General features: G+C 46.9%; 1 protein-coding gene and 1 long non-coding RNA gene across 2 annotated transcripts; one reads left to right on the top strand and one right to left on the bottom strand.

The window, feature by feature from the left end:
* Window positions 1-1,367: 1,367 nt before the first annotated feature.
* Window positions 1,368-25,840, bottom strand: bcl2a (BCL2 apoptosis regulator a). Its single transcript, XM_067251608.1, has 2 exons — window positions 24,569-25,840; window positions 1,368-2,672 (listed from the first exon to the last, which is right to left on the bottom strand). Exons 1-2 carry the CDS (start codon window positions 25,112-25,114, stop codon window positions 2,538-2,540), a joined length of 681 nt encoding a protein of 226 aa, XP_067107709.1. The 5' UTR covers window positions 25,115-25,840; the 3' UTR covers window positions 1,368-2,537.
* Window positions 10,727-14,624, top strand: LOC136957893 (uncharacterized). The gene is made up of 4 exons (XR_010878335.1): window positions 10,727-10,764; window positions 11,488-11,604; window positions 13,451-14,355; window positions 14,446-14,624. It is a non-coding gene; the product is annotated as an uncharacterized lncRNA (long non-coding RNA).
* Window positions 25,841-26,202: the final 362 nt, after the last annotated feature.

Genomic DNA, 26,202 nt, shown 5'->3' with positions numbered 1-26,202 from the left:
TTCTGGAACCTTTGACGAATGAAAAAAAAAAAATATAATCTTTCGCATGTGTCCAAAATGTCAGTGTTTTGAAGCCATATTAGATTTAGACTGAGCAAACTTTGTGTCCTCCGAGAGACCATTTGGAGCACAGAACATACACAATAGACACAAATTTAAAGCATATCAAACAACTTATTAGAGGGATTTCAGGACGTTTTGTGATGAGTGTAGTCTGGATAAATCTTACATAATTTGAGGACGTTAATTTTGTCTGCATGCATCTAATTTACATCTACAAAAGCAAAGCCTTTTTAACTGTCTGTCCTATTCCCACGACTTACATTAAGCAGACAGAAATTCCACCCCCGTCATCACATTCTGACGCCCGCAAGAGAAGCCGCCTCAGCCACCCTCCGATCCACCAATTACCGAGCACCGATCCACACTACTCCAAACCACCACGGGCCTGTAGCCTAACTAGCCAGCTAACTGCCAACTATAAACACCCCGCGCGCTTTCACTAACATGATTTAAAATTCTCCTTCTTCTCTTTCTTGACTTTAGCTCTTCATGCATTGAGACAGCAATTTCTAACGCGAAGAGGAGGGAGAGAGAGATAATCAGATAAATGCAAGTGATAGAGTAAAAAAAAAGAACAAAAAAAGAGAGAAGTATATAAAAAAACATATACACATAATATGAATGATGGTGGACATTCCCCCAGAGGTCGTTTTCACCAGCTTGATCATCACAGTTAGTTTCTCTTCAGCATCTTTCTCTTAATCATCATCATCATCATTATCATCACCATGAATCCTCTCTCTCAGGGTATTGCATCTATCCAGAGACTTCATTAAATAGTAATAAGATACCTCTTGTATGTTATATGAATAACATACTAGATGAAGACATTATGAGAAATGACTGTGTTCTATTGGCTCTATTGAATTAATATTTTGATCTCATAGCTATAGTCATTTACACAGCTAAAGCCATTTCCTATAGGATTCATTACACCCCTTTGTTATCAGGCACTGAAGAGAAGGAGAAAAGACAGAAAGTTCAAAGGGGGCTTAACGATGCAATGTGTCGGTCATGATAAGAGACAAGGCTGCCAACCACCAGTTACTGTCTAGTGCTTCTTTGTGCGTTCAGGTTTAATAGTCTCGTCACATAGCTTCAAACACACACAACTGTCTCCATAGTCAAGAAAGCATAGAATTAAGAATGGTTGGAGCATCTATCCTGTTTTACCCAACGTTCTGATTCTAGAATTCATGTGAGTCACCACCCCAACCTACCAACACACCTGTCCTTCTACCTGGTTTAATGTTTGGGTTAAACATGCCTAACCAGGATTGGAAACAGAAAAATAACAAAGGTGCTGGAGTCAGAAGACAAAGCTTTAATGAGAACAATCAGAACATCAGCTGGACTATGGGATAGGAGTGTGTGGGTGTGTGTGTCTTCTCTTCTACATACAATCTTCTCCGTGAAGAGGTTTATCTGTCCTTCCTCTAAAGGGCATGCTCCAGAATCATGCAAAATCATCACGTTCATCATCATCGCCTACTGAAGCCCAACACAACCTCATATCCTCTAATACGTGGAGTGATTGCTCTGGTTTGCATTCTGGAGGGGCGTGGTCTAGAACTTGTGGGCGATTCTATTAGGTCCATCCTGTATGGCCCGGCAAGCTTATTCAAGCACAGATAAGGTATTAGAAAGGATATTGTTGGTTTGATCTGTAATCAGCTGGTTGGCCTGACACAACAGTTAAGTATTGGAGCAATGTCAATATGACATGTTACTATGGTAACAATGTTACAGAATCATGCTGCAAAAAAGTTAAAAAGAAAAATACAGTAAAAACAGAGAAAAAAAGATCTATAATCAAAGATCAGTTGCTTCATATTAGCATTCTGAGAGAAAAAACAATGTTCAAGTTCTCTTTTCAGCTTCAAAGCTTTAACAAAACGTCATCATGCTACATGTAAGTCCAGAGGTTTCTTAGCATAAGTTTATGATTATAACTTTTTTTTTTTTTTTTTTAAGAGTAGTTTAGGTTGCAAAAATTCTGTGAAGTGTATGGTAGAAGTTACAGCCCACCGTATTTATCCATTATGGTGTCATCTGTGAGAGTAAAAATGGTAAAGTCTTATGTTGTTGAAAAGGAGTGTGTGTGTTAGACTGCTGCTTGCCCTCCATCCATTTCTCTCTCCCTCCATTCTCAGAAAGGAGGCGTAGTTCCGTTCTGGAGAATAGCATGCTCTTCTGGTACTTCCAAAAGAGACTCAGGGCAGACAAGACTCTTTTAGAAGGCTGGGACTGGTGTTGGTTTGGGGCCATGTTTGGATCTGGGAGTGGGTCTGGAGCTGGGTAGGTGACTAGAGCTGGAGGTGGAACTGAAGATCTTATAAAGGTCCTGCAGGCCTCTTTGTGGGTGCAGAGCAGGTGAGACCTCTGGAGTAGAGGTCCTTCAAGTGCCTCCGCCCCCCACCCTCCCACCACCACCACCACCACCACACACCTTCTCGGAGTTCTGTGTCGCCGAATCACTTCTGTGTGAACAGGGCTCCCAGGGTGACCCCCGCAGCCCCCAGTGCTGCCAGCCCAAACACGGTCCTCAGGTAGGGCCAGGACTGGAACCCAGAGTCCCTCTGCTGACCATAGAGCTCCACAAACGCATCCTGAGAAAGAAACAGATATAGAGGGAGGGAGAGATAGAAAGAGGAGGGGAAACAGAAGGGGATGAAAGGGGGAGAGAAGGAGAAAAGGAGAGAAAGAGAGATGAGTTAAAATCAGTGGAATCAAGAGCGGCCCCCTCCAACAGGGTGAGATAACAATATGACAAAAAAGAAGGCGCAGAGCTCCAGGTCTCACAGCTTGCCTCTCAGCATGGAGGCTTTCAGCTTCATGCCTCCTACACACATTCACATACATGCGTGCGGCTCTGTTTTGCATATAGCTGTATAACAAGTCCAAAAAATGATCCCTTCCCACTCCTCAAAGAATAACGTAGTGGTCCCATGCACATTTGGTGTGTGTGTGTGTACAGTGTGTATATCTCTCGTCTCTTCTCTGTGAGTGTGTGTGTTCAAACTACTACACAAATGTGTCCAGCGGACCAGCAAAAAGGAAATTTAAGGTTATTTCCACTGTGTGTGTGTGTGTGTGTATGTGAGTTTGGGGACCAGAGTGTGACGGCAATTTGATAAGAAGGGGGAGATACCTAACCCTCTCTCTCACTCTCTCTCTCTCTCACACACACACACACACACACACACACACACACACACACACACACACACACACACACACACACACACACACACACACACACACACACACACACACACACACACACACACACACACACACACACACACACACACACTACAAATTCTACCAACTCTGCTTTACAACATAAACTGTGTATTATGTCTCATTAACACATACAGTGAGCTGATGCAATATAATCTAACTCCCAACTCTAATTCCCCAGAAAGACTCTCCTTACCCTTAGTTTACAGATCAGCTACGCCCTCCAGCACTAAAACACCTCCAGCACAAAACAACACTCCAAAACAACACCACATCACTGCAATGATGTGGTGTGTGTGTCTGTATGTATGTCTGTGTATGTGTGTGCCAGCCTTTCCTAACCCCTTGTGACTAGTGTTGTAGTCTAGTCAGGCCTGGGTGGTATTGCTGGCTGTGTGTTCACTATTACAGTATTAAAGTTGGCACTGCCAAGCTATATGCTCAGCCTAACCCCACAAGCAGGCAGACAGACAGACAGACAGACAGACAGACAGACAGACAGACAGACAGACGCACGCACGCACGCACGCACGCACGCACGCACACACACACACACACACACACACAATTGTGTGGTGGTCAAGGAGGTGGTGAGAGAAGAGATAGATGAAGGTTTAGCTGGAGGGAGAGCGGTACATGAAGCAGATAAGAGAGATGGAGAAGGAATGATAGGTGGAGTGAAAACAGAGAGAAGGAAAGATGGAGAGAAGCAAGGAGAATAGGGATGGAGAGGTAAGGAGTTTAAACCTTTCTTTATGGTCTGAGTGAAGAGACTTGATGCAACACAATCCCAAGAGCTGTCCTTCTCTCTCTTCCGCCCTTTCTTACATTTTATAGATCAGGTAATGTCTGACAGCCCTGGATCAATACATACCACAAACACACATAATCAATGAGATAACAATGATGATTCATTTCACTAAAGATGATTTATGCAAAGTGCTTCGTAACGCTTCTTCAGAATGCTCACCAACATTATTCCGAGAATGGGTCATGAGGTGTTCCCAGAAAGCATTAGCTCAAGAGGCCGCATCTTTCTCATGACATCATATTGATATGGATATATTTTATCTTATTTTGTGATTTGGGTGTTGAGATGGAAGAACAAATTACATTTAGTTTGTCTTTGGTTGATGGGTTATGTTGGTGAATGAGTCTGTTATGGAATAACAGAATACCAAGAACACTGTTATCCCAGCAAAAACACAGAGTGATACCAATGTTAGCTACATTTGAAACTCTCTGGGGTTGCTAAAACAGCTTAAGCTAACTTGTTAGCAAAGTAGCTTTAGGCTAAGTGGTGACAGGCCCTCCAGCATGTTGACAGGTGGGGCTAATGGCTAACCGTGTGACTGTTTGCTCTCTGCTCTGCAAACATCCCCAGACATAGGAGCTTCCGCTGTGTGTATCAACAGCCTGGTTCTGTTTGTTGACTTCTGTTTGTCCTCAGCCAATGCAGCTAATGGAGCTTTGAAAGCAGAACAGGTTGAACAGAAATGATGGTTAAATGATGAGCTGCAGACTTTCCACTTCTGTTGTGGAAAAAAAGAAGAACGGTTAGATGATATGAACTAGGGAAGGAATGGTAGGTCCCTGTCACCTCTGCAACTTAACGTTTCACCATCTAAAAAAGAGGATATGCGTCTTCAGTCTCGTAGACGGTTCAGTCTGGGAGAACCACATGAGGTAGAAGGCCTGAAGCCAAACCCACAAGAGGACCAGTAGCAACTGTGGTGGAGGTCACACAACACACACCTGGTTACAGTATAAATAGGACCTTGAGATCTGTTTTCGGATGAAAGGTGCGTTACAAATACAATTTATTATTATTAAATAATGGTGATATTTTAGGAAAGTCCTGAGGAGGGATTGATGTAGTTAAACAGCCTGCTTGCTTACACATTTGCTCGCTCCCACTCTCGCTTGCAGATCTGTAAATTAACAGATTTTGTGAATGGCATGTTGTCCATGCAGTGATTGGGTAGATGGTTGAGTCCCAGCCTTATAAGGTCAGTGACAGTTGGCACCACACTCGGGTGTCAGATGGTTAGTGACATCACTTCCTCATGTTTCCTAGGAGACCACGATGGGCACTCGGCCAAGACATGACCTAACTAGAATGGAGACCAGAGATCTCGTTACAGCAAAGGGGTGACTGGCACACACACACACACACACAAACAGACACACACACACACAAAGTTAAACCTCTGGTGCTCTGTTACATCCCCCTACCCACAATCCTTTCATCCCAGTGTGAGGCTGCCTACTTCAGGTAGCAGGGGGCTGTACCATGAAGAAAAGGAACATGAAAACTAGCTTGGGGGGAGAGAGGGTAACATTTGACCCTGTAGTTTAAGGCATCCTAATACGATAATAGTTGTTGGTGGACAGGATCAGTGGTTTCTCTCTCTCCCTTGAGCATCCTCCATTTACTAACAGCATTATTTATGTATCTTTATTTCTCGTTCCCTATCTCTCTTTCCATTTCTCTGTCTCTTTCCATTTCTCTGTCTCTTTCCATTTCTCTGTCTCTTTCCATTTCTCTCTCTCTCTCTCTCTCTCTCTCTCTCTCTCTCTCTCATTTCTCTATCACATTGCAATACCCCCTTTCTCTCCAACTCTCTCTCCGCCCCTCTCTTCTCCTTTCCCTTCATCCCTTTCTTTCTGGGTGCCCTCCAGTCTGCTATCAGGAAAAAGAAAAGTGTAATGTCTGAAATGCAGAGATCAGCGTTTATATGAACGCTACAGAGATTAGCATTTACAGATACAAGCGTTTATATGAACGTCACACGGAGATGTGCGTTTATATGAACCTTAGACTTTAATGTTTATGTGGTTTCCTCAGGGAGCTGAAACTAACACATCCCCACCTCTATTCCTGCCCCACTCTCTCTCTCTCTCTCTCTCTCTCTCTCTCTCTCTCTCTCTCTCTCTCTCTCTCTCTCTCTCTCTCTCTCTCTCTCTCTCTCTCTCTCTCTCTCTCTCTCTCTCTCTCTCTCTCTCTCTCTCTCTCTCTCTCTCTCTCTCTCTCTCTCTCTCTCTCCCTGTATTTCTATATTTTCACTCTTTTCTCTCCCCTCCACCGTCTCTCTCCTCTCCCCCCCCCCCATGTCTGTTCTCTCCAGGCTGTGGGAGGAAGACAGCGGGAGCTACACGTGAAGCAAACACCCAGACCCCCTGGCTCCTCAGATCAAAGACGAAACACAGACACAACACATGCACCCAACACACACAACACATGCACACATGCACACAACACACACACACAACACATGCACACACACACACAACACATGCACACAACACACACACACACACACACAACACATGCACACAACACATGCACACAACACACACACACAAACTGGTGCTCTCTAATTTCCTAATATGTTTTTGTGGTATTGCTGATTGTTGACCATGGGGAAGACAGGCCCCTGTAGACACGGGTGCGACAACCCGTACACAGCAGGGGTTGTCCACCATTGCCTTAATGAGAGGATCTACGCATACGCACACACACACACCCTCTGTTGAAGAGGACAAGTAGGGAGAGTCCCTGTCACTGTGGTAGCAGGAAGTTCCATCCTAATAACTGAGCCTACACAGGTCAGGGAAAGGCCAGTCAAGTCTGCTTTCCTTTCTGGTTTCCTCAAGGTCTCCTACACAATCTGACACTACAACTGGGACTGTACCATAGATCATCTGATAATCTTAACTAGGACATAGCTGGATGAGGACAGTGCTGATGGTGACCTATAAAGTGGATGAGGACAGTGCTGATGGTGACCTATAAAGTGGATGAGGACAGTGCTGATGGTGACCTATAAAGTGGATGAGGACAGTGCTGATGGTGACCTATAAAGTGGATGAGGACAGTGCTGATGGTGACCTATAAAGTGGATGAGGACAGTGCTGATGGTGACCTATAAAGTGGATGAAGACAGTGCTGATGGTGACCTATAAAGTGGATGAGGACAGTGCTGATGGTGACCTATAAAGTGGATGAGGACAGTGCTGATGGTGACCTATAAAGTGGATGAGGACAGTGCTGATGGTGACCTATAAAGTGGATGAGGACAGTGCTGATGGTGACCTATAAAGTGGATGAGGACAGTGCTGATGGTGACCTATAAAGTGGATGAGGACATAGCTGGTGGTGACCTATAAAGTGGATGAGGACATAGCTGGTGGTGACCTATAAAGTGGATGAGGACATAGCTGGTGGTGACCTATAAAGTGGATGAGGACATAGCTGGTGGTGACCTATAAAGTGGATGAGGACATAGCTGGTGGTGACCTATAAAGTGGATGAGGACATAGCTGGTGGTGACCTATAAAGTGGATGAGGACATAGCTGGTGGTGACCTATAAAGTGGATGAGGACATAGCTGGTGGTGACCTATAAAGTGGATGAGGACAGTGCTGATGGTGACCTATAAAGTGGATGAGGACATAGCTGGTGGTGACCTATAAAGTGGATGAGGACATAGCTGGTGGCCTATAGACTGGATAATCCCTGCAGGCTGGAGAGGAAGGATGGAGCTGATGGAAGTCTAGTATATAGTCTGATAATGATGTTGGAAGGCCTGTGGGACAAACATACTGCTCATTGTGGGACAGACGTTCCAGTGTCAAAAGCCTCACGTGTTTACTCAGTCACAAGTTTCTACCCAGGTGTGTCTGAGAGAGAGGTACCGTGAGGCCAAATGATGTAGACACAGTTAAACTATCCCTACACATCATAAAATGTCAGATGATTACCCATGAGGCACACAAGCACAAGCATTCCACACACACTCTCTCACACACACACACACACACGTAAAGACACACACACACACAGACTAGTGGTAGGGTGGTTGAGCGGTAGGAAGTAACTGATGTTTTCCTTCTGGCATTGACATCCGTTTTGCTCTCTCTTCTCAGCCAGCAAAGAGGCCCCCTGACTACAAAATCCTGTGTTTGTGAGTGTGTTGGTGTGTGTAAAGATGTCTTGTGTCAGAGAGAGTATCGGTATATGCGTGTGTCTTTTCGTGTGTGAGAGAGAATGTGTGTGTGTGTGTGTGTGACTGGGGTCAGAGCGTGGTAATACCAGCCTGTGCCAACTGCCTACTAGGCCTGGAGGTTCCACGCAGGCACAGTGGGACTGAACCATTTTTTTAAATGACATCATGTGGTCAAAAAAGATTACCCAGCCTCTACCACAGAAACAGAAATATAAAGGAGAAGAGAGGACAGAGAGAGAGAGAGAGAGAGAGAGAGGAGAGAGAAGAGAGAGAAAGAAAGAAAGAGGAGGAGTGTCGGACAATGAGAGTTGATGACACAAAGTGAGCGAGAGAGATTGAGAGAGAGAGAGAGAGAGAGAGAGAGAGAGAGAGAGAGAGAGAGAGAGAGAGAGAGAGAGAGAGAGAGAGAGAGAGAGAGAGAGAGAGAGAGAGTGAGAGAGAAGGTCAAAGAGACAAAATGAAAGAGGGATGGACGATGGTTCCCTCTTCTCCATATTGACCAAAAGGTGACCTGAGGGGATTTCCCAGATAAATACTTCCCTTATTCCCCAGACAGGGACTCTTATCACAATCTCATTCAAATTAGCGGTAATCCCCTTAACATTAGTAATCTCTCCATTCAGCTACCTCATGAAACTCTTATCAGATTGGTGGTAGTCTGCTTTAACAGTTGAACAATTCTGAGAATTGCAAGGCTGGTCATTTGAACAGAGACAAAACAACTATTGTGCTGGTGTTTTTGGGCTTGGTACAAGGTAAACCTACAGTCTGAAAATATCTTGAGTGTGCGTGTTCATGCGCCTCTCTCTCTCTCTAGTGTGTAGTAAGTATATCTCTTCCACATTCCATCTCTACTGTTTTTTCGTTCAGTCAATCTCTGTTCTGTTCTGGGAAGGTTAGCGTATCGGCTTTCTGTGTGTGAGTGTGTGTGTGTGAGTCTGTGTGCAAAGGATAGTCACAATATCATGGTGGTTGTTTGAAGTTGGAGCCACAGCCTGTGGCAACCGTGGAAGGCAGGTTCAACCATCTGTAGACTGAAAGGCCACCTGATTTGATCTTTCTGGATGAGGGGCAGGCAGACACCTCCGCTACACCATGAAGGACAAGCTGCTGTCTGCACCACTCCAGAGCTGGGTTAAACACTCCGAGACCCACTCCAACTCTGAGAGCGCTTGCTCTAGCCTGCCAGAGTTGGGTCAAAAAGTGCCTGAAATCTTCTCAGACTATTTTATCGTTTGCTCTAGTCTGTCTGGAGGCTAGCAGAGGTTAGGGTTTCACTCCAATACAGTCCAGAAAATAATTGTAGAAATAGCTTGAAAGTACACAAAGACTGATACGTTCATCTCACAGTTTGCACATTTGTGGTCTCCCCCATCAGCTTCTTTGTATTGAGTAGACTAAATCAAACCCACCCTGAGTATCTGTCAGTATGTACAGGCAGTGTTTGCCCCGGCAGGTGGGCCTGTCTTCAGAATAGCTTCCTCTCCCCCTCCTTCAGCCCTATGAAACCTGAGCACCAGGCTGCCTTTTATGACCCAGTTCAACGATTCAATTATTTAATATCCGGTGTTGTGTATTGATCTCTCCTTCCTGCTGTCTTTGCTCTCCTGTTACCAGCTACAGGCTTATGACAGCTCTAGTACGAGCTGGAATAGGAAATATGAATTACAATCTTGCTGTTTATTACTCAATGTGATTCTACATTGTAAACATCTTTTTGACCGAATAATTTATGATTAGGTGGAATAAATGCTATGGAAGTTATTTCACTGCAATTTCTGTCACTTCCTCAGTAATCCAACCCAGGATTCCAAGGAACTCTGCGGAGAAATCCAGAAATCCATGAGTCATCGAGGGCCACGTTTACCTGGAACAGCTGCTCCTCCGCCAGGGGCTGTGACCGCCAGGCCGTCCGGCGAGTCAGCCCAGCCACACCTGATAACTAGCAACAGCTCTGGTGCATTATTCATTATAACCAGGTCTGCTGTAAATACACCCCCCCCTCCCCCTCCCACCATCACCGGCCTGATCATTAAATATGCATGTGGCCGGGGGGATTAGGGTGGTGTTACATGTAATACATCACCCTGTCATATCTGACTCCCCCTGGGTCTAGACTTCCTGTTAGGGAGAGAATGCACTTCCTGATCTGAGCATGAATAATCCATCACCGTGGCGACCCCCAGCTGGGGACGGAGGAGGGGTTGGGGGGTGATGATGGGTCCATTTGTCTGGACCAAGGGCAGGCTGGGGGGGGGGGTAACTGGGCAGTCTGCACTGTAACTGGGCAGTCTCCAGTTTTATCAAACTGACTGTCTCCCCACCTTCAAGAAAAGGCTCAAGACGCACTTGTTCCGGGAGTACAACGGCACTTAGGAATGCTTGGCTGGACCTGATGTTCCCTCCAGGGTCACAATGACTCGTATTGAGAGACTTGTTGCTCTTGTTGGTTAGTTGTAACGGTTTCAAATTTTTGTACTCGCTGTGAAATACTGTTGATTGTTTTTTCTACAGGTACACTCTTGCACTCTTGTGGGGAGTTTCATGCTGTTCAATTGTAACTTGTTTAACTGCATGCTCTTATGGTTCTTCCCTTTGGCACTTATTTGGTTTTCCACAATGTATGCTTCATGTTTTGGCTTCTCGCAATGTTTGGGGCTATCTCGTTGTTATGATCAGTGACCTATGCTCTTTTGTAAAGCTCTCTCTTGGGAGTCGCTTTGGATAAAAGCGTCTGCTAAATGCATAAATGTAAATGTAATCAAAGGGTCGATGGCTGTTTGACTAACTGGTTGAATGACTGACTGTTTGACTGCATGACATGTTCACATGCTAAAGTTAAGCCAGTTGAGTGATTAGGGAAGTGGCTGTTCTAGTTTGGATGTAAATATAAGCAATTTAAGAGCAGCTATGCTAATCTTAATATAGACGGGCACGCTTCCGTGTTTATAAATACAACACTGCAAGAGGGGGGAGAAAGAGGGGAGAAAGAGGGTGATGGGAGAGACAGGGGAGAAGGCAACAAGTTAATAGAGGGGAGAGGAGTTGGAAGAGGGGAGGGAGAGGTGACACCGGCTGTCATTAACTGGCACAGTGAGTCACTGTTGATGCCAGTCAGTGGATAGTGAGCAGCCTGTTGATGGTAAGCTCTGCTATTTCTGCCCTCTTTCAGGAATACCATCAGTTACTGCCAGGCTGACCCCCTGTGGCTAAGAGGATGGCAATGATGAAAATGATGGACTGACTGACAAGCTGGCCTTCCATGCCAGACACCCCTTCCTGGCTATGGGTAAGATAAGTGATGATGATAAAGTTTGATGATAATAACTCCACTAACCTTGCTGTGCCAGCCAATGGGAGAGAGGGGCTGTGGCTAGCGACATCAAGGCTACTGCTCCACTTATGCATGCTCTCCCCATGCTGCCACAGGCTTTGGTTAAAAGCATCACCTAAATGGCATATATTATGGTCGTTTCTCCATTGATCCGAACGATAACCCTGACCTTGAGTGAGGGTCGGAGGACTGAGGCTGTAGGACACATCAGATCTTCACACGAGAGAGCACCTTTTAATCTAATGGACTGCCTTCAGTGATTACTGTCACTGAAGGGCCGCCGCTGCCTAGCTGCAGTCATATTGTAACATGCAGATGCTCTTGGTGGGGATGGAGAGCGATGGCGGTGTGCTCGCTCGAGCACGGCACCGATGGTCCAACATGACACGTTCTGCGCACATGTTCAGGAACACGTGCAACACACAGACACACACACACGGACAAAACAGCAGCAGCTGGTAGCCTGTTCATGACACACTATCTCCGGTATGATATTTCCCACCTCTCTCTCTCACACACACACACACACACACACACACACACACACACACACACACACACACACACACACACACACACACACACACACACACACACACACACACACACACACACACACACACACACACACACACACACACACACACACACACACACAGGACAAAAGATCGTACAGTGGGGTATTCATGGGCTGTAATCTAACATGCTGGTGGAAGTGGTCATCCTGGGTGTGGGATGGTGTGTGGAGGAAGAGGAGGATCGTTCCACGTTAAATGGAGCATGGGTGGTGAGTGTGTGATGTCTGGGCTGCAGGGCAGAGGGCAGATTTCGCAGTCGATAATAACAGCGCTGGACCATGAGAAAGAGACAACAGCTTTTTTTCCACGCTAGGAACAACAGGCGAGGCCTTCAGCTCTCTCTCTCTCTCTCTCTCTCTCTCTCTCTGAGGAGCAGATGACTCAAGATGTCAGATGAAAAACAACAGACTCAACCTTTCTGTACATGTTGGTTCTGTGCATTTGGATCAAAGGGTCTCCAGTGCTATGGATCAGTGACGGAGAGCCCAGCACAGTATATGGATGTATGGGCGCCAAGAACCACGATCCTTCAGAAACCGTGTCAGGATAATCCATTACCTCGGCTCAATATCACAACAGCGCAGACCGGGGGTGTGTAGAGGGATGCGGGGGGATAGCTGGAGGAGAGAAGAGGGGGTGGCAGGGAGTAGGCGACAGACAGAAGATCCCTGACTCCGTATCCGCAGGGCCAGACGGGGTTGTTGCAGCCATGTTGCACTGTGTTACTCCATGAGATGTTCCAGCCAAAAAGACCAGGGGGCGGGGGTCACAGGGGGCGGGGTCCCAGACTCGCCGTGTCCCCTGTCTCTAACACTGCGGCCCCGCTGGTTGCCCTCCCTGTGGGCACTTAACACAACAAGGACAGGATCAGGGACAACCCTGCTTCATCTTGACAACCAGATAGAACAGTGAGGTATGCTAGGGATGGAACGAACAGGAGACACTTCTCCAGAACCTCACATGGTTAGGGTTGGTAAACATGGAAGTGACTACGCCCTTATAATCAAAACTCTATGGAAGTGCCGGTGCTAGCAGAGCAGAGACGACACAGATGCTCAGGTAGATACGCTTACACTCTGAGGTTCCACCTAGCGATGGAAGTCTGCTTCATTATCAGAAAAGACATCTCTTTGTCTAACGGTACTCTCAGGATCACAGACGTCTCTCTATCTCTCTCTTTGGTATTCTCCGTCTCACTGTCTCTCTCTCTCTTTTTGTCTCAGAGGGATGGAGGGATGGTGGAGGGAGGGTTGAAGGCAGGAAGCAGCGCTGGGATCCTCCACCTCACCTTCAGCCTGACATCTCCTGGGGCTTCTGATTGGTCTTTCATCTCGGCTAAATGTCAGTCAGCTGTGATGTGTGGAAACCTCCACCCCTCCTCCTTCCCCCTCTCCCTCAGTTCCAAGAATGGAGATAGCAGCTGGGTGAACCACTACCGGCCTTCTAAGAGTTAGGGCCCACACATACAGACCCATACACACATACAAGATAGACACACAGACAAGACAAACACACACACACACACACACACACACACACACACACACATACAACACTATATTTTGCCAACCCATGAATTCACTGCTTCACAGTCTCTGTCCCTCTTACTCTCTTGAGGAAACACAGCAATGTGTGTGTGTGTGTTTTAAGTCTTCAAGAAGGATCTGTTTGCATGGGACTTTATAACTGCTTCCAGGCAGATATACATCTGACAGAAATGTGTTCTACAGTACTTCTACAGAAAGGACCATAAGTGCTCTGATTAATATATTGTCTATGGGCTAACGATGTTTGTGTAATTCTGAAGAAGCTTTTAACACACACCACATGCAGGCATATCTACAGAAAACATACACGCACAGCTCAGCTGATGCTAGTTTGAAGCAGGAAACGGAACATGAAAGATTACCTGGAAAGCATTTTCTAGGTAGTAAGACATATCACACACACCACACACACAAACACAACACACAGAAATACATACAATTCTAAATAAATACCTGCTAAAACTGGGCTAACCCACATAACCGACAGAGAGGAGAATGGAAAAAGAAAGAAAAAGTGATGTGCTCCTCTGGTTTCCTGTATCTTCATGGTGTTCGGAGGCTGAAGTTCGTACACTATGCAGGTATGAAGAGTGTTTTCTGTGAGCTAAAGTTCGTACACTATGCAGGTATGAAGAGTGTTTTCTGTGAGCTAAAGTTCGTACACTATGCAGGTATGAAGAAGGTTCTCTGAGGCTGAAATGATGCTGCGGAGCACGGTGAAGAATCAAAGCTTCAATCAGTTTGGAGATGAAAACCAAAAGCTGGAACCTGTCAAACAGAAGTTCCCTTTGAGATTCAAACCCTGATTAATACCTGTTATCCATGAACCAGCCCAAAATACGGAATACAGTCCATCCATTTAAGTATATGAATTAGAATGTTTGTTGTTGTCCTTGTGTGCATTGTCAAATACTTAATTTGGATTACAACATGGATTACAAATAACCCAGTACAAAGTCGGGCCTAATCCAATCATTGATTCTGGATTGAGAGCCTGAACATCACAACATGGCAGAACTACTCATTACAAAACTGAGCAGCTTCGACATTTCCAGGTTGTGAACCAACTCTTTGTTATTTAAATTAGTTTCGATTGTCTTGATGGAATAAGGCAAGATTTGCCATGGCAGCAAAATAACCCACAAGGGGAAATTGTGATTGACGTGTCGTCAAGTCTATAACCCACAGTCACACAATCTGAGATATCATCATGCTTAAGAAGGGGAAAAAGTTGAAACAGACCAAACCCTCACACTCACACACATCATACATACATATACACACGTTCCAAAACAGGTTTTGTTGATCCCTCCCCCTTCAAGGGCTTGAAATACTCACAAAAACACACACAATCCCAGAGAGAGCTCATGACTCAGCTGATGCAAATTAGGGGACCGTCCCTGTCATCATGTGCTGTGAGGCCCCACGAGCTTTGACACTATTTTCTGTGCTAATGCACTTTATGTGTGTGCTGATAATTAACATATTTGGAATTCACCTATTTACATAATACTATATCACAAATGTTTCAAAAAACACAAAATACCACGAGAACCACATGGTTTGAAATGAAGTGATTTGTTGTGATGAGAAAGTTGTCCTGTTTATCTGATGACCATGTGTGCGGTGGACATTGTAGCAGGTTGGCCTCAAACAGCAACCAAGTATGGGAGGAATGTGGCCCTCAGACATTCCACCGTGGGCCTCAACCGTTTCTGTGGTGAAGACACATTCCATGTGACCTCACATATCCTTCTCTCAAGGGACCAGAACTTTCTCACGCCCGTCACACACACACACATGCAGCTACAGGGAAGATTATTACGCAAGGCCGAGACCCCTGACAACAGAAAGAGTTGTACTCTCTCTCTCTCTCTCTCTCTCTCTCTCACACACACACACACACACCACACACACGCATAGATGCACACACAGTAATGTATGTCAGGGTTTCATCATCCTCGTGAAGCTGAAAGCCCAAGCCTGCTCTGGTCTGGCACATCACATGTCTATTTATATACATTGTTGTTGGGGGGAACATCAAGGATTATATAAAAGGCTTTTACTGCGTCACGGGAGAGGGGCGCTCGTGACAGTACGAGACAGAACTGTTACATTACACACACACACACAGAGCTTTCCACCCTGCATCTCAGCTCCGCATGCCGCGGTCCTCAGGGCCTGACTCAGGGCCTGACTCAGGAGGCTCCAGGGACGCGCTCACGTGGCCGTCTCTCCCAGAGCCGTCTCTCCCGGAGCCGGGCTGGAGACAAGCAGCCCTGGCTCCCCTCCGTACTGTCACTAGGCACTTCTCTGATGCTCCCTTCTTTACACCATCCTTGGTAATGATGACAATAGTGGGACATCCCTAAATGACAGGGACACCCCAATGACCTGATACTATGGAGATCTCTGTGTCAGGGAGACTGGGTGGCTGACAGGCTGACAACTGGCAGACTGGCTGGCTGACAACTGGCTGGGAGCAGCTTTACAGGGGAAGTGAACTTCCTGCGACGAGCATAGCTGACATAGCAGAAGGAATTACAACATACTCCCCCACACACTTTCTAACCTCACCCCACACACATAGACACACACACACACACACACTTTCCAACGCACACACCCACACCATACTGCTCCCACGCACACGGCTGTTGGAGGTTATGTTCAGTCACTTCCTGCTATTCTTTTGAGGTTTCACATTCTAGTGGAGAGAGGAGAGAAAGAGAGGAGAGAAAGAGAGAGAGTAGGCTACGCTGTGTACGTTGTGGGTGGTGACCACGTGAATAAAAGTGAGAAAAAAAACAAACCTAGTTTGACCCAAGGAATTGAGAGAGAGAGAGATAGAAGGAAAATAAACATTTTTGGAGAGTTAGCTCATGGTTGGTGACGGGGGTGTTTCTTTGGGTGGGGGGCTGTCCCAAAACTCTCTGCTCCACCAGCCTGTAATCACATGTGAATGGTTGGACTCCTCCGCCCCATCCCTCCTAACTTCCTCCAACACCCACGCAGCACAGCCCACCCTGCCTCCCCCTTTCCTTCCCTCTCCTCCCCCTCTCCGCCCACGCCTTTCTCCCCCTCTCCTCTGCCTGTAACTACAAACTAGGAGAGTTCAATGACTCGTCTTTCCCCCTCTCTCACTTTACATCTCTCTCTCTACCTCCCCATCTCTTTACCTCTCTCTATATCTAGAGAGATATCCTCTTTCTATATCTACACCTTTAAAAACAATCTCTTTCTGGTCCTCCTCTTCATCTTATAACATCTCTACATCTAACATGTACCCCTCTCTCTGCCTTAGTTTTTCCCTTTCTGTCTGTTTTCATCCTGTTCTCTCTCTTCCTCTAATCTCTGCCTCTCCCGTCAGCTGGTCTTGGTGAGTGTGTGTTCAGAACAGCAGAGGAATGAGAGGAATGCATTCATGTCCTTATGTGGGAGTCAGACAATTCTGCTTTGTATCCAGTCTGAGTTAGGTAGCTACAGTACAGAGGGAGAGCGAGAGACTTTAGTCTTTAGTAGTTTTTTGTAGTTTTTGTAGTTCTCTTTAATTCTGCTGGGCAGGGGAATACCGAGATGTTGGGGACTTTCAGGTTTGGTAAGTGTTAGGGCCTGAGAGAGCGAGCGAGAGCGAAAGAGAGAATATCCCCAGTACCACCGAAGCTCTCTCGCTCCTCCGCTCTGACTACGAAGGGGAGTTTTCCTCTTTGCATTTGATTTGCATAAGCGCCAAAACACAACTCGGGGTCGGTGTCCTGATATTTCTCTGTGTTTTGTTTCGGGTTTTTTTGTCTCTCAAAACTTTCGTTTTGAAACACGAAACCATTTCAGGTCGCTGTCAAAGGCCACGGCGACCTTTCCACACACTGAGGGCTCAGGCCTCAAGGTGGTACACCATGACTCAAACATCAGGTCCTGCTTGCAGTTTGAATGTAAAGATGTGTTTCATCACTAACGGGTGGTCTGTTAGCCCTGGGGGTGTGTGTGTGTGAATGTGTAAGTGTGTGTGTTTTGTGGGGTACCAAATATTGTCAAGTTACAGCGTCTCACACATTTCTATGAGCTCCTAAAGCACTGTCTTAAGCCACCCCAGGGACGCACACACCATAGCGTGACAGCTCCAGCCTTGAGCACAGTTGGGACATGCGTGTGTGTTTATGTGTCTGTATCACGGAGCCAATGGATCAAAGAACCTTCCTTAAAAGGGCCATGCTATGAGGCGAAAAAGAGAGAGAATACAAGCGATAGATACAAAAAGAGCGGGGTAGAGAGAGAGAGTGAGCAAGAGAGAACATGAGAAACAAAGTCTAGAGTGCAAAGACATGACTGGGGGGATGGAGTGGGGTGGAGGGGAAAGAAAGCGAGAGAGTTAGACAGAAGAGACAGACGGATAGAATGAGAGAGTGATGGAAAGAGTGTGTTGCTATGCGTCTTGCCCCAGCCCTCCCTCATCCCTCTCTCATCCCTCTCCTCCCCAGTCTCCCCCTGGTAGCAGGGCATCCCTGTGGGTTCCAGAATGCTAAATCACCCATCTGCCATTTACCCACCCCCTGCCCTATGTGTGTGTGTGTGTATGTGTGTGTGTGTGTCTGTGTGTATTAGCCAGAGTGCCTGACAGAAGTAGCTCATATCACTGCGGTATGCAATTTTGCATGTTGTTATATTTGTGTGTGTTTGCATTTCTGACAGTGTGAGGATGGGTGTGTATGTGTAAAAAACAGACAGCATTGTAAATATTCTGTATCTGCTGCGGTGTTGTCAACAACATCAATAGTTGTTGGCATCTGCAGCAGTGTGTGTGTGTGTGTGTGTGCGCGCGCGCGTCCCTACAGGGTGATTTACTACAGTTCTCTATAGACCAGCTGGTCCACTACAGGTATCCTCTCTGGATGGATGGCTGTATGGTTAACTGACTGACTCACTCACTCACTCACTAGCTAACCGACTGTTTCCTCAGCCGGTAAAAAAGCAACAGTGTATGTTAAAAATATAGTCATTTAATCATGTTAACTAGCAGTATTGGACAAGATCTGTGGTATATATGCACATGCGTGTAAATGTGTACGTGTGTGTATGTGTCTATAAGAAGGTTGGTCCCATACATTGGAATGTGACATCTCTTTCATCTTCCGTCATCTCTCAGGTACGACTCCTCCCTCCCCCCCCCCCCCCCCACTTCAAATCCCCTCAGCCCTCATCAAAGCTGAGCACTGAGCTGAGGGAGGGGTGAGGGAAGGAGCTGTTCGGTTGGAGCTTGTTATTAGCAGCACCTGCTCTGTTGATGGTTCACATGGCCAGTCCTGATGCAGCCACAAGATCTTCAACCACAATATTACCTCTCTCCCTCCTTTTCTCCCTCTCTCCCTCCTGTCCTTTGTCTTTCCCTCCATTCCTCTCTATTTCCCTTCCGTCCACTGTCCCCTCCTGTTACATCTCCCTCTTGTCCTCTCTCCCTCCCTCCTATTCTCTCCGGCTCTCTCTCCGTCACTCCTGACCTCTCTTTTCCTCTTTTCCTTTCTCTCTTCCTCCTTTCCTCTCTCCCTCCTTTCCTCTCTCCCTCCTTTTTCTCTCCCTCCCTCCTGTTCTTTCTGTCTTTACATTACTACTAAGTGTGTGTGTGTGTGTGTGGGGGGGAGGTTGTTGTGTATGTGTGTATGTGTGCATGTATGCAGGTATATGTTGCATGTGCAGGTGTCCATTCAAGGGAGTGTTCAAACCCATGTGTGAAGTTTACTGTGTGTGTTATGTGTGTGTTTGTGTCTGTGTACTACGACAACTGCTATCCCTGCCTCTTGCTTGAATATTCTCTGACAACACTGTTCAGCCATCGTATGATACAGGAAAATCCTCCACATCCCTATTGGGTGTTTCTGTGAGTGTTGTACTTGGGTGTACCCAGAGACAGTATTGAAAGTTAATATGCTTAGCCACTGTGCTAGAGTGCTACGTAGCTACAATATGCTAACAGCTACGCTAACAGCTACGCCGACATTAATAAGCCGTTTCCCACCCTGGAAACCACCCCTGGTGTTAGTGCCTCGGCTAAGGTGCTACATAATGCTAACAGCTACGCTAACAGCTACACAGCGCTAATGAGCGGTTCACCCGCCCCAGTCAGACAGTGTGTTTAAAGCTAACAGGAGAAGACTGCCTCCCTCGTTAGTTACTCATGAATAATGGATCCTACATCAGAGCAGCTAAAATACATAATTATCGCTCGACTTATCGCTGCTTTGATTCTGCTCCATATACCAGGCAAATGTGTGTGTGTGGTGGTGGTGGTGGTGGGGGGCGGGCGGGGTTCTAAACTCCACCCTATCTATTACCAAGGAATTAGCATTCTGTGGAGGTAGAGACTGAGATTGGAGGCTGCAGACTCCGATGCTAGATGGGCCCAGACTGTGATTTGACTTATGCATGTGTCTGTGAAGTACAGTGTGTTCTGTGAGGAGGACTGGGGCTTGGCAGGGTATGGGTCGGTGAGGGAAGGGAGAGGCTGCGAATTGGATTCCCTCGAGCCAAACGCAAAATGTTGAAATAGCGGAAGAGGAAACTGATAGGTCGGCTCCCGGATATAACTACACCCTAGAGGGGGGGGGGGTGGGGGAATAAGAGAAAGGAGGGAAGACAGAGAGGGAGAAAGAGAGAGAAAGAGCACGATGTTCCTGCCAGTATAGTATGAAAGAGGGCTATTCATATCCTGTCAGTAAACACCCAGGATGCAGTTGGAGTGTTCCCTTCGTGGTCTGGCCGTCACCGGGAAGATAGGCCCGGAGGTGGCAGGGCAAGCTGAGGAGCAGATGGTGCAGGGTAGAAGCCAAGCCCTGTCCCACCCTCCACACCCACCAACCCCAGCCAGGGGCACTGGAGATGGGATGGAAGGGGACAGGGTAGGGGGGGGGGGGTCAGACTGGAGATACTCCTTCAGGGATGGGTTTCCTCCTGGCACCACATCATGAGGAGAGGAGTGAGGAGGAAATACAGAGGATTGAAGAGGGCAGGAGAAGAGATACAAATACATTCGAGGAGAAAGGAGAGTAAACGAGGAGAGGAGAGTAGAATAAAGGAGAGAAGAAGACATGTGAGGAGAGATGAGAAGAGAAAATGAGTAGTAGAAACAGAGATGGAGGGTTTAAGAGCTTTAAAGGAACCAGGCCATCCTAGCCTGCTCTCAGACTAAACCCAATAACCCCCCAACATGCCCACGCTCTCTCCCACACACCAGACAGGAGAGAGGGACAGAGAGGGGGGCGGGGGTGGAGATACAGCATGATTGGGCAGGTGTTTGTATACTTTTGAATGCTTAAGCATGTTTCTTGTGCCTCTATGTTTTGGCATAGGCCTACAGGCGTCTATTCGACTCGAGAGTGTGTGTGCTCAAGCGCATGGATTCAGCTTTAGATCTGTTGTGGTGCCAGTCTGCCTTCTTTTTATGTATGTGTCCTTTTGTCAGGCTGCCCGTCTGGTGGATCGTTGTATTTGTTTATGTTTCTCTACAGTACGTGTGTGCGAGTGTGTGTGTGTGGCGTCTCCGTCTGTGCTCTCTCTAAGCGTCAGTAGTGGATTTACAGTGAGGGGTTTCTGCTTGCCAACTTCCAGGGCTGACAATCAGGGAGTGGGTGGTTCAAGCAGCCCTGTGTGTGTGTGTGTGTGTGTGTGTACATGTTAAGTCTGTGTGTGTGTGTGAGCGTAAAATAGGATGTTTATTTTTTTACAAAACAAAATCGGATTTTCCTTTGTGTGTTTGACAGACACCTTGCCGTGTAAAGCTGTGTAAAAGCCCCTCTTTAACAGAGGTGAGCAAGCTGTATCTCCTAGTCTCTCCCCTCTCTCTCCTGGTCTCTCCTTGTCTTCTCCGTCTCTGGTCTCTCCCCTCTCTCTCCTGGTCTCTCCTTGTCTCCCCTGGTCTTCTCTGTCTCTGGTCTCTCTGCATGTCTCCCACTCTCCCCTGGTCTCTTCCCAGATCTCTCCTGGATCTCTCCCTGGTGTGACAAAAATCTGAGAATCGATATACCCAAAGTTAAAATGTCTTTGTATAAGTATATTGAATAAAGATTTCTGCAGAAAGGACCAGACACGTTACATATGGTAGTCTGTCAACATCTGATGAAGAACATAGGCCCTTTATACTAAGACAACAACCTCAGACACAACAGGCTCTTGTTCATAGTATCAGCACAAAAACCGCTCTCTCCCTGGTCTCCCCCTCGTCTAGCCAGGCATCGGACACTCTACACTGGGGTTTCCTGACTCAACACACACGCACACACACACGCACATGCACACCCACACTGAAGACTTGCGTGCACTCCCTAATTCTGTAATGAGGACACGTCACCAGAGGCAGCAGACAGGCGAGCCCAGAGGAACATGAGGAACACGTCTGACTCACACCGAGCCAGGCGGAGCCGCTCCGTGACAGCAGAGGATGGACCCGACACCTGCTCCACAGAGCAGGACGCTACTCCCCCTGCACGCCACGATCATCTCCTCCACATCCACACCCTCAGACCTGGGGAAATTCCTCTCGGCTGCTTTACGATTGTGCCGCTAGTGAAGATGATAAGGATGAGGGGAGGGGGTGAGGGGTCATCAGGCTGTATTGTGTTGGCGTGTGTTTGAGTCTCGCTGTCCTTCCATCCCTCCCTGCTCTCTGGTTGTGGATTTGGGTCATAGGTTGCTGACTTTCACTCTCACTCTCTCTTTCTCTGCTCTTTGTCCCTGAGGTGGGCTCATGTAGGTAATGCAACAGCTGCAGGGCGCACCCACACACACACACACACGCACAGGGGCCTCGTTTGAAGTCATTATTCTGATTGCGAGAAAAGATCCCCTCAGTCCCTCTGGTATTTATCTCAGGGGGGATTTCACCAACCGCCCTGCGTGTCAGGTTCTCATCTCTTGTTCTCTCTCTCTAACACACACATACCTGAGTCAGGTTCTTCACCTTCTCTTGAACCTCGCCCTCAGAAGGGTTAGGCATGCCTTAGAGTGTCCTCACACAAAAGACACATTGTGTGTGTGTGTATGGCTTGAATGACTGGATACGGTACCTGAATTAAAGTCCCAGAGAGGTGAGACAGTGTTCATAAAGTCATAAGTTGTTCCAAAAGACAGGAGGCTACAGGCAAATCAACATAGATAAGACAGAGACATATCAAGTTGAGCTGAAGAATGTTTTTAAGATGAATAAGAAATCATAGAAACCCCCTTGCACACAACCAAACACGAAAGTAAATACTGTACATCAAAAGGAACAGCAAAGTTTGACATTCAAGGCCTAGAAAATGTCATAACTCTGACAGTTAATTGGAGCCAAATAGTAGCTCTCCTGTTGTGATGCAAATTGCCTCTGCCATATAAGACAACATAGATTGTGGACACACACAACCACACACACACACACACAGACAGACATACACAACCACACAGAGAGAACGGTTACACACAGCAACATCAAGAAGGACTCAGAGTTTATAATGAGAGGACTGCTCTGTGGTTGGTCATACTAAATTCCCTGGACATCTGTCCTCAAGCCTCCCCCTCTCTCTTTCTCCCCTCTCTCTCTCTTTCTCCCCTCTCTCTCTTTATGCCCACTCTCTCTTTATCCCCTCTCTCTCTTTATCCCCTCTCTCTCTTTCTCCCTTTCTCAATATGTTCTTTCCTCTCCTTTTCCAGTCTTGTCTAGTTAAGGGAACAGAACAGAGGACTGAACCAAGCTGAACTGAAAGCTATAGTACAGCCGCCACCACTATCCCTCCCCCACCCCCACCCCCGGCCTCAGACAGGCTAATTATCCCCCTGGTTTTATCCTAGGATTAATGAATATCCTTTTAGGGGGCCTATGGGTTATCTGTGTAGCTTCTTAGCAAACCCAGTTAACCGAACATGTATTTATACAGTTTATCTATCTATCACTATATCTATCTCTGTATCTATCGGTCTGTCTCTGTCTATCAATTTTTCATTCTACCATTCTCTATAATGTCTCACCAAGAGAAGAGAGTATGAAAGCCATGTCCTGGCAGTCCGGCTCCATTTGGGTCCCTGAATTATTCAAGGCGGACTGCTTCATGGAGAAGAAGGGGAGCCGCACAGAGGTGGACTGAGTTTACCTCCGCGACCCCAAACAGCCAGCCAATACAGTAACCACAACAGCCAGCCAATACAGCAACCACAACAGTCAGCCTGAACAGCCGCAGGGCTGAGCCCTTCAGACCCAGTTTACTACCTGCTCACAGAGAGCATGTTGCTTTCTGTGAGCAGGTAGTAAACCGGGTCCAAATGGGGAAATACTGTCCATTCATTCACATTAAAATGACCTTGGCATTGTGCCAACTTCCCTTTAAGATAATGGGCTGCATTTCAATACTCTGCATTGTTTCCTGTCCTGGTTTCCTCCTCTTATGCTTTAACATGACAGAGGCAGACAGGGGAAGGCAGGTGTGTGTCTCTCTGTGTGTGGGTGTGTCTCTGTGTAACACGCGTCTGAGTGGGAGAAACGTCCGGCAGGTGCACATTACACTTTTAGTGATTAGCCTAAAAGGTTATGGCAATTTTTTTGTCTACAGAGACAAAAAACTGTGTGTGTGTATGTGTGTGTAATAGAGAAAGATAGGAAAAAGGTGCAGGTGTTTGTGAGACAGGTGTGTGTCTGGGGGCAGGTGTGTGTGTCAGAGAGTAATCTGAATTTAAGGCAGCTGCTGGTTTGACAGTAGAAACAGCCTAAAGCAAACTGATGCCCGTGTGTGATGTAAGCCAAAGGCCAGTTATATAAGTTAACGGACTCCTTACCCAACCCCCGTTCTCTTGGATCCACGCCTGCAGGGGACCGTTCAAATACTCTGTCATCCAGCGTGCGATGTTGTCCACCTGCGACGTCATCTCCCGGTTGACGCTCTCTACGCACATAGTCCCGCCGAACTCAAAAAAGGCCACAATCCGCCCCCAGTTGACCCCGTCTCGGAACAGTTCCTCGCTCACAGCGACGAATCTTGGTTCAGCAGTGCTCGGTGTAAAGTGTAGTTGCCCGGACATCTCCGCAAAGTCCCGCTGGTACATTCTCTCGATCTCGTCCCCCGCCTCGCGCAACACCCGGTGCAGCCTGTCGCGAGGCTCCGGTTCCGGGATACGGTTTGGAAACGGTGGGGAAACGTCTTCTTCATCGGTTAAGACTGGCCGCGGCCGCCGCGAGAACGCCGCAGGGGCGTCTTCAAAGTCGTTAACGGGAGGAGAGGTGTCCTCTGACTGGCGATCCCACACATATCCCTTCTTAAGCAGCTTGTGGTGGATATAGATCTCTACAATACTTCGGCTGTCGTATGAGTTCTCGTTTGCCATTACGATAAGAAACGGTGCACCAACAATCCTGACAGGAAATTTAATTCAATAACTCATTTTCTGAAGATCAGACTCAACTCCGTTGTACCGGCAGATCAGAGACGTCTGAGCCCAACATTGTAACCAGCTACACGTGTATATAGATGTCCCAGCACAGAAAGTAAAAGTAGCGCACCTCAATCCAAATTGTACAATATTCACCTGTGACTGAAATCAAGAAAATGCCATGTTACATTTATCATTGATAACGCTGTCCCCACACATGCACTTTGCGTTCCATGCACGCTCCAAACGAACTGTTGAATTTGCAGTGTGTAAGCTCTGCAGAGAGCGCTCGTGTGAACGAATCTATTGCCCAACGTCTGTCTGTTGCATATGTACGCCCCTTTTGGAATCCATTGGAAGAGTCAGAACTTTCACATTTCTGTTTGATTGATCCTCCTTCTCATGAGAGCGTCCGAACCAGCCGCACTTCCAAATATAATTTAGGCTATCCTCAACAGCTTCAAAATTCGTCGCTCTGTTGAGTCCACAATGATATGTGTGTGGCTATAATAATTCCACTGGCCTTTACACAGTCCCAGAGAAGACGGAAGAGAGAGAGAGACGTTACTAGAGACTGCCAACCAGGTTCGAAAAAAAGCGCTTGATCACGCGAACGCGGGGTTGAAGACGAGAGCAGAAACGCTTACTTCCAGAACAAGTCTCCTGCGGTAAAATAGCGTACTTTACTTGAACATTTCTACAGCAGCTGCCAAGGTTGCACAGAGACTGCAATGCGAGCTCGGTCCATATCGCCGCGCTGTACCTCGTCGTGGGAGGCGCTTCCGTGGCCTGTCATCCCATTCAAGCTTTTCTGGTCAGGGGGCAGGGCATAGGGCTACAGAGCCACATCACACTCACTGCATCCTAGTGGGACATCCTTATGCCAGGGATATAATCATATCTCAGGCTAGGGATCATGCCATTACATTTTGTTATACTGTGTCAGACAAACTAAAGTACATGTTACTAAAAGGACATTAGCTGAATGGCAGTATTTAAAAGTAATTGAGGTGGTTAAGAGTTGGGTGCACATGAGGAGTGGC

Source organism: Osmerus mordax, chromosome 15 (genome assembly GCF_038355195.1).
Source record: "Osmerus mordax isolate fOsmMor3 chromosome 15, fOsmMor3.pri, whole genome shotgun sequence".
Taxonomy (NCBI): domain Eukaryota; kingdom Metazoa; phylum Chordata; class Actinopteri; order Osmeriformes; family Osmeridae; genus Osmerus; species Osmerus mordax.
This window is presented reverse-complemented; position numbering and strand designations above follow the sequence as displayed.

What these genes read in the sequence shown, in the direction of transcription:
- bcl2a (XM_067251608.1), bottom strand. Translation starts at nt 25,114, where the DNA reads ATGGCAAACGAGAACTCATACGACAGCCGAAGTATTGTAGAGATCTAT. An exon ending in TCCAAGAGAACGGGGGTTGG is followed by an intron (nt 2,673 to 24,568) that starts GTAAGGAGTCCG and finishes TTTCTTTCTCAG; the next exon opens with GATGCGTTTGTGGAGCTCTA.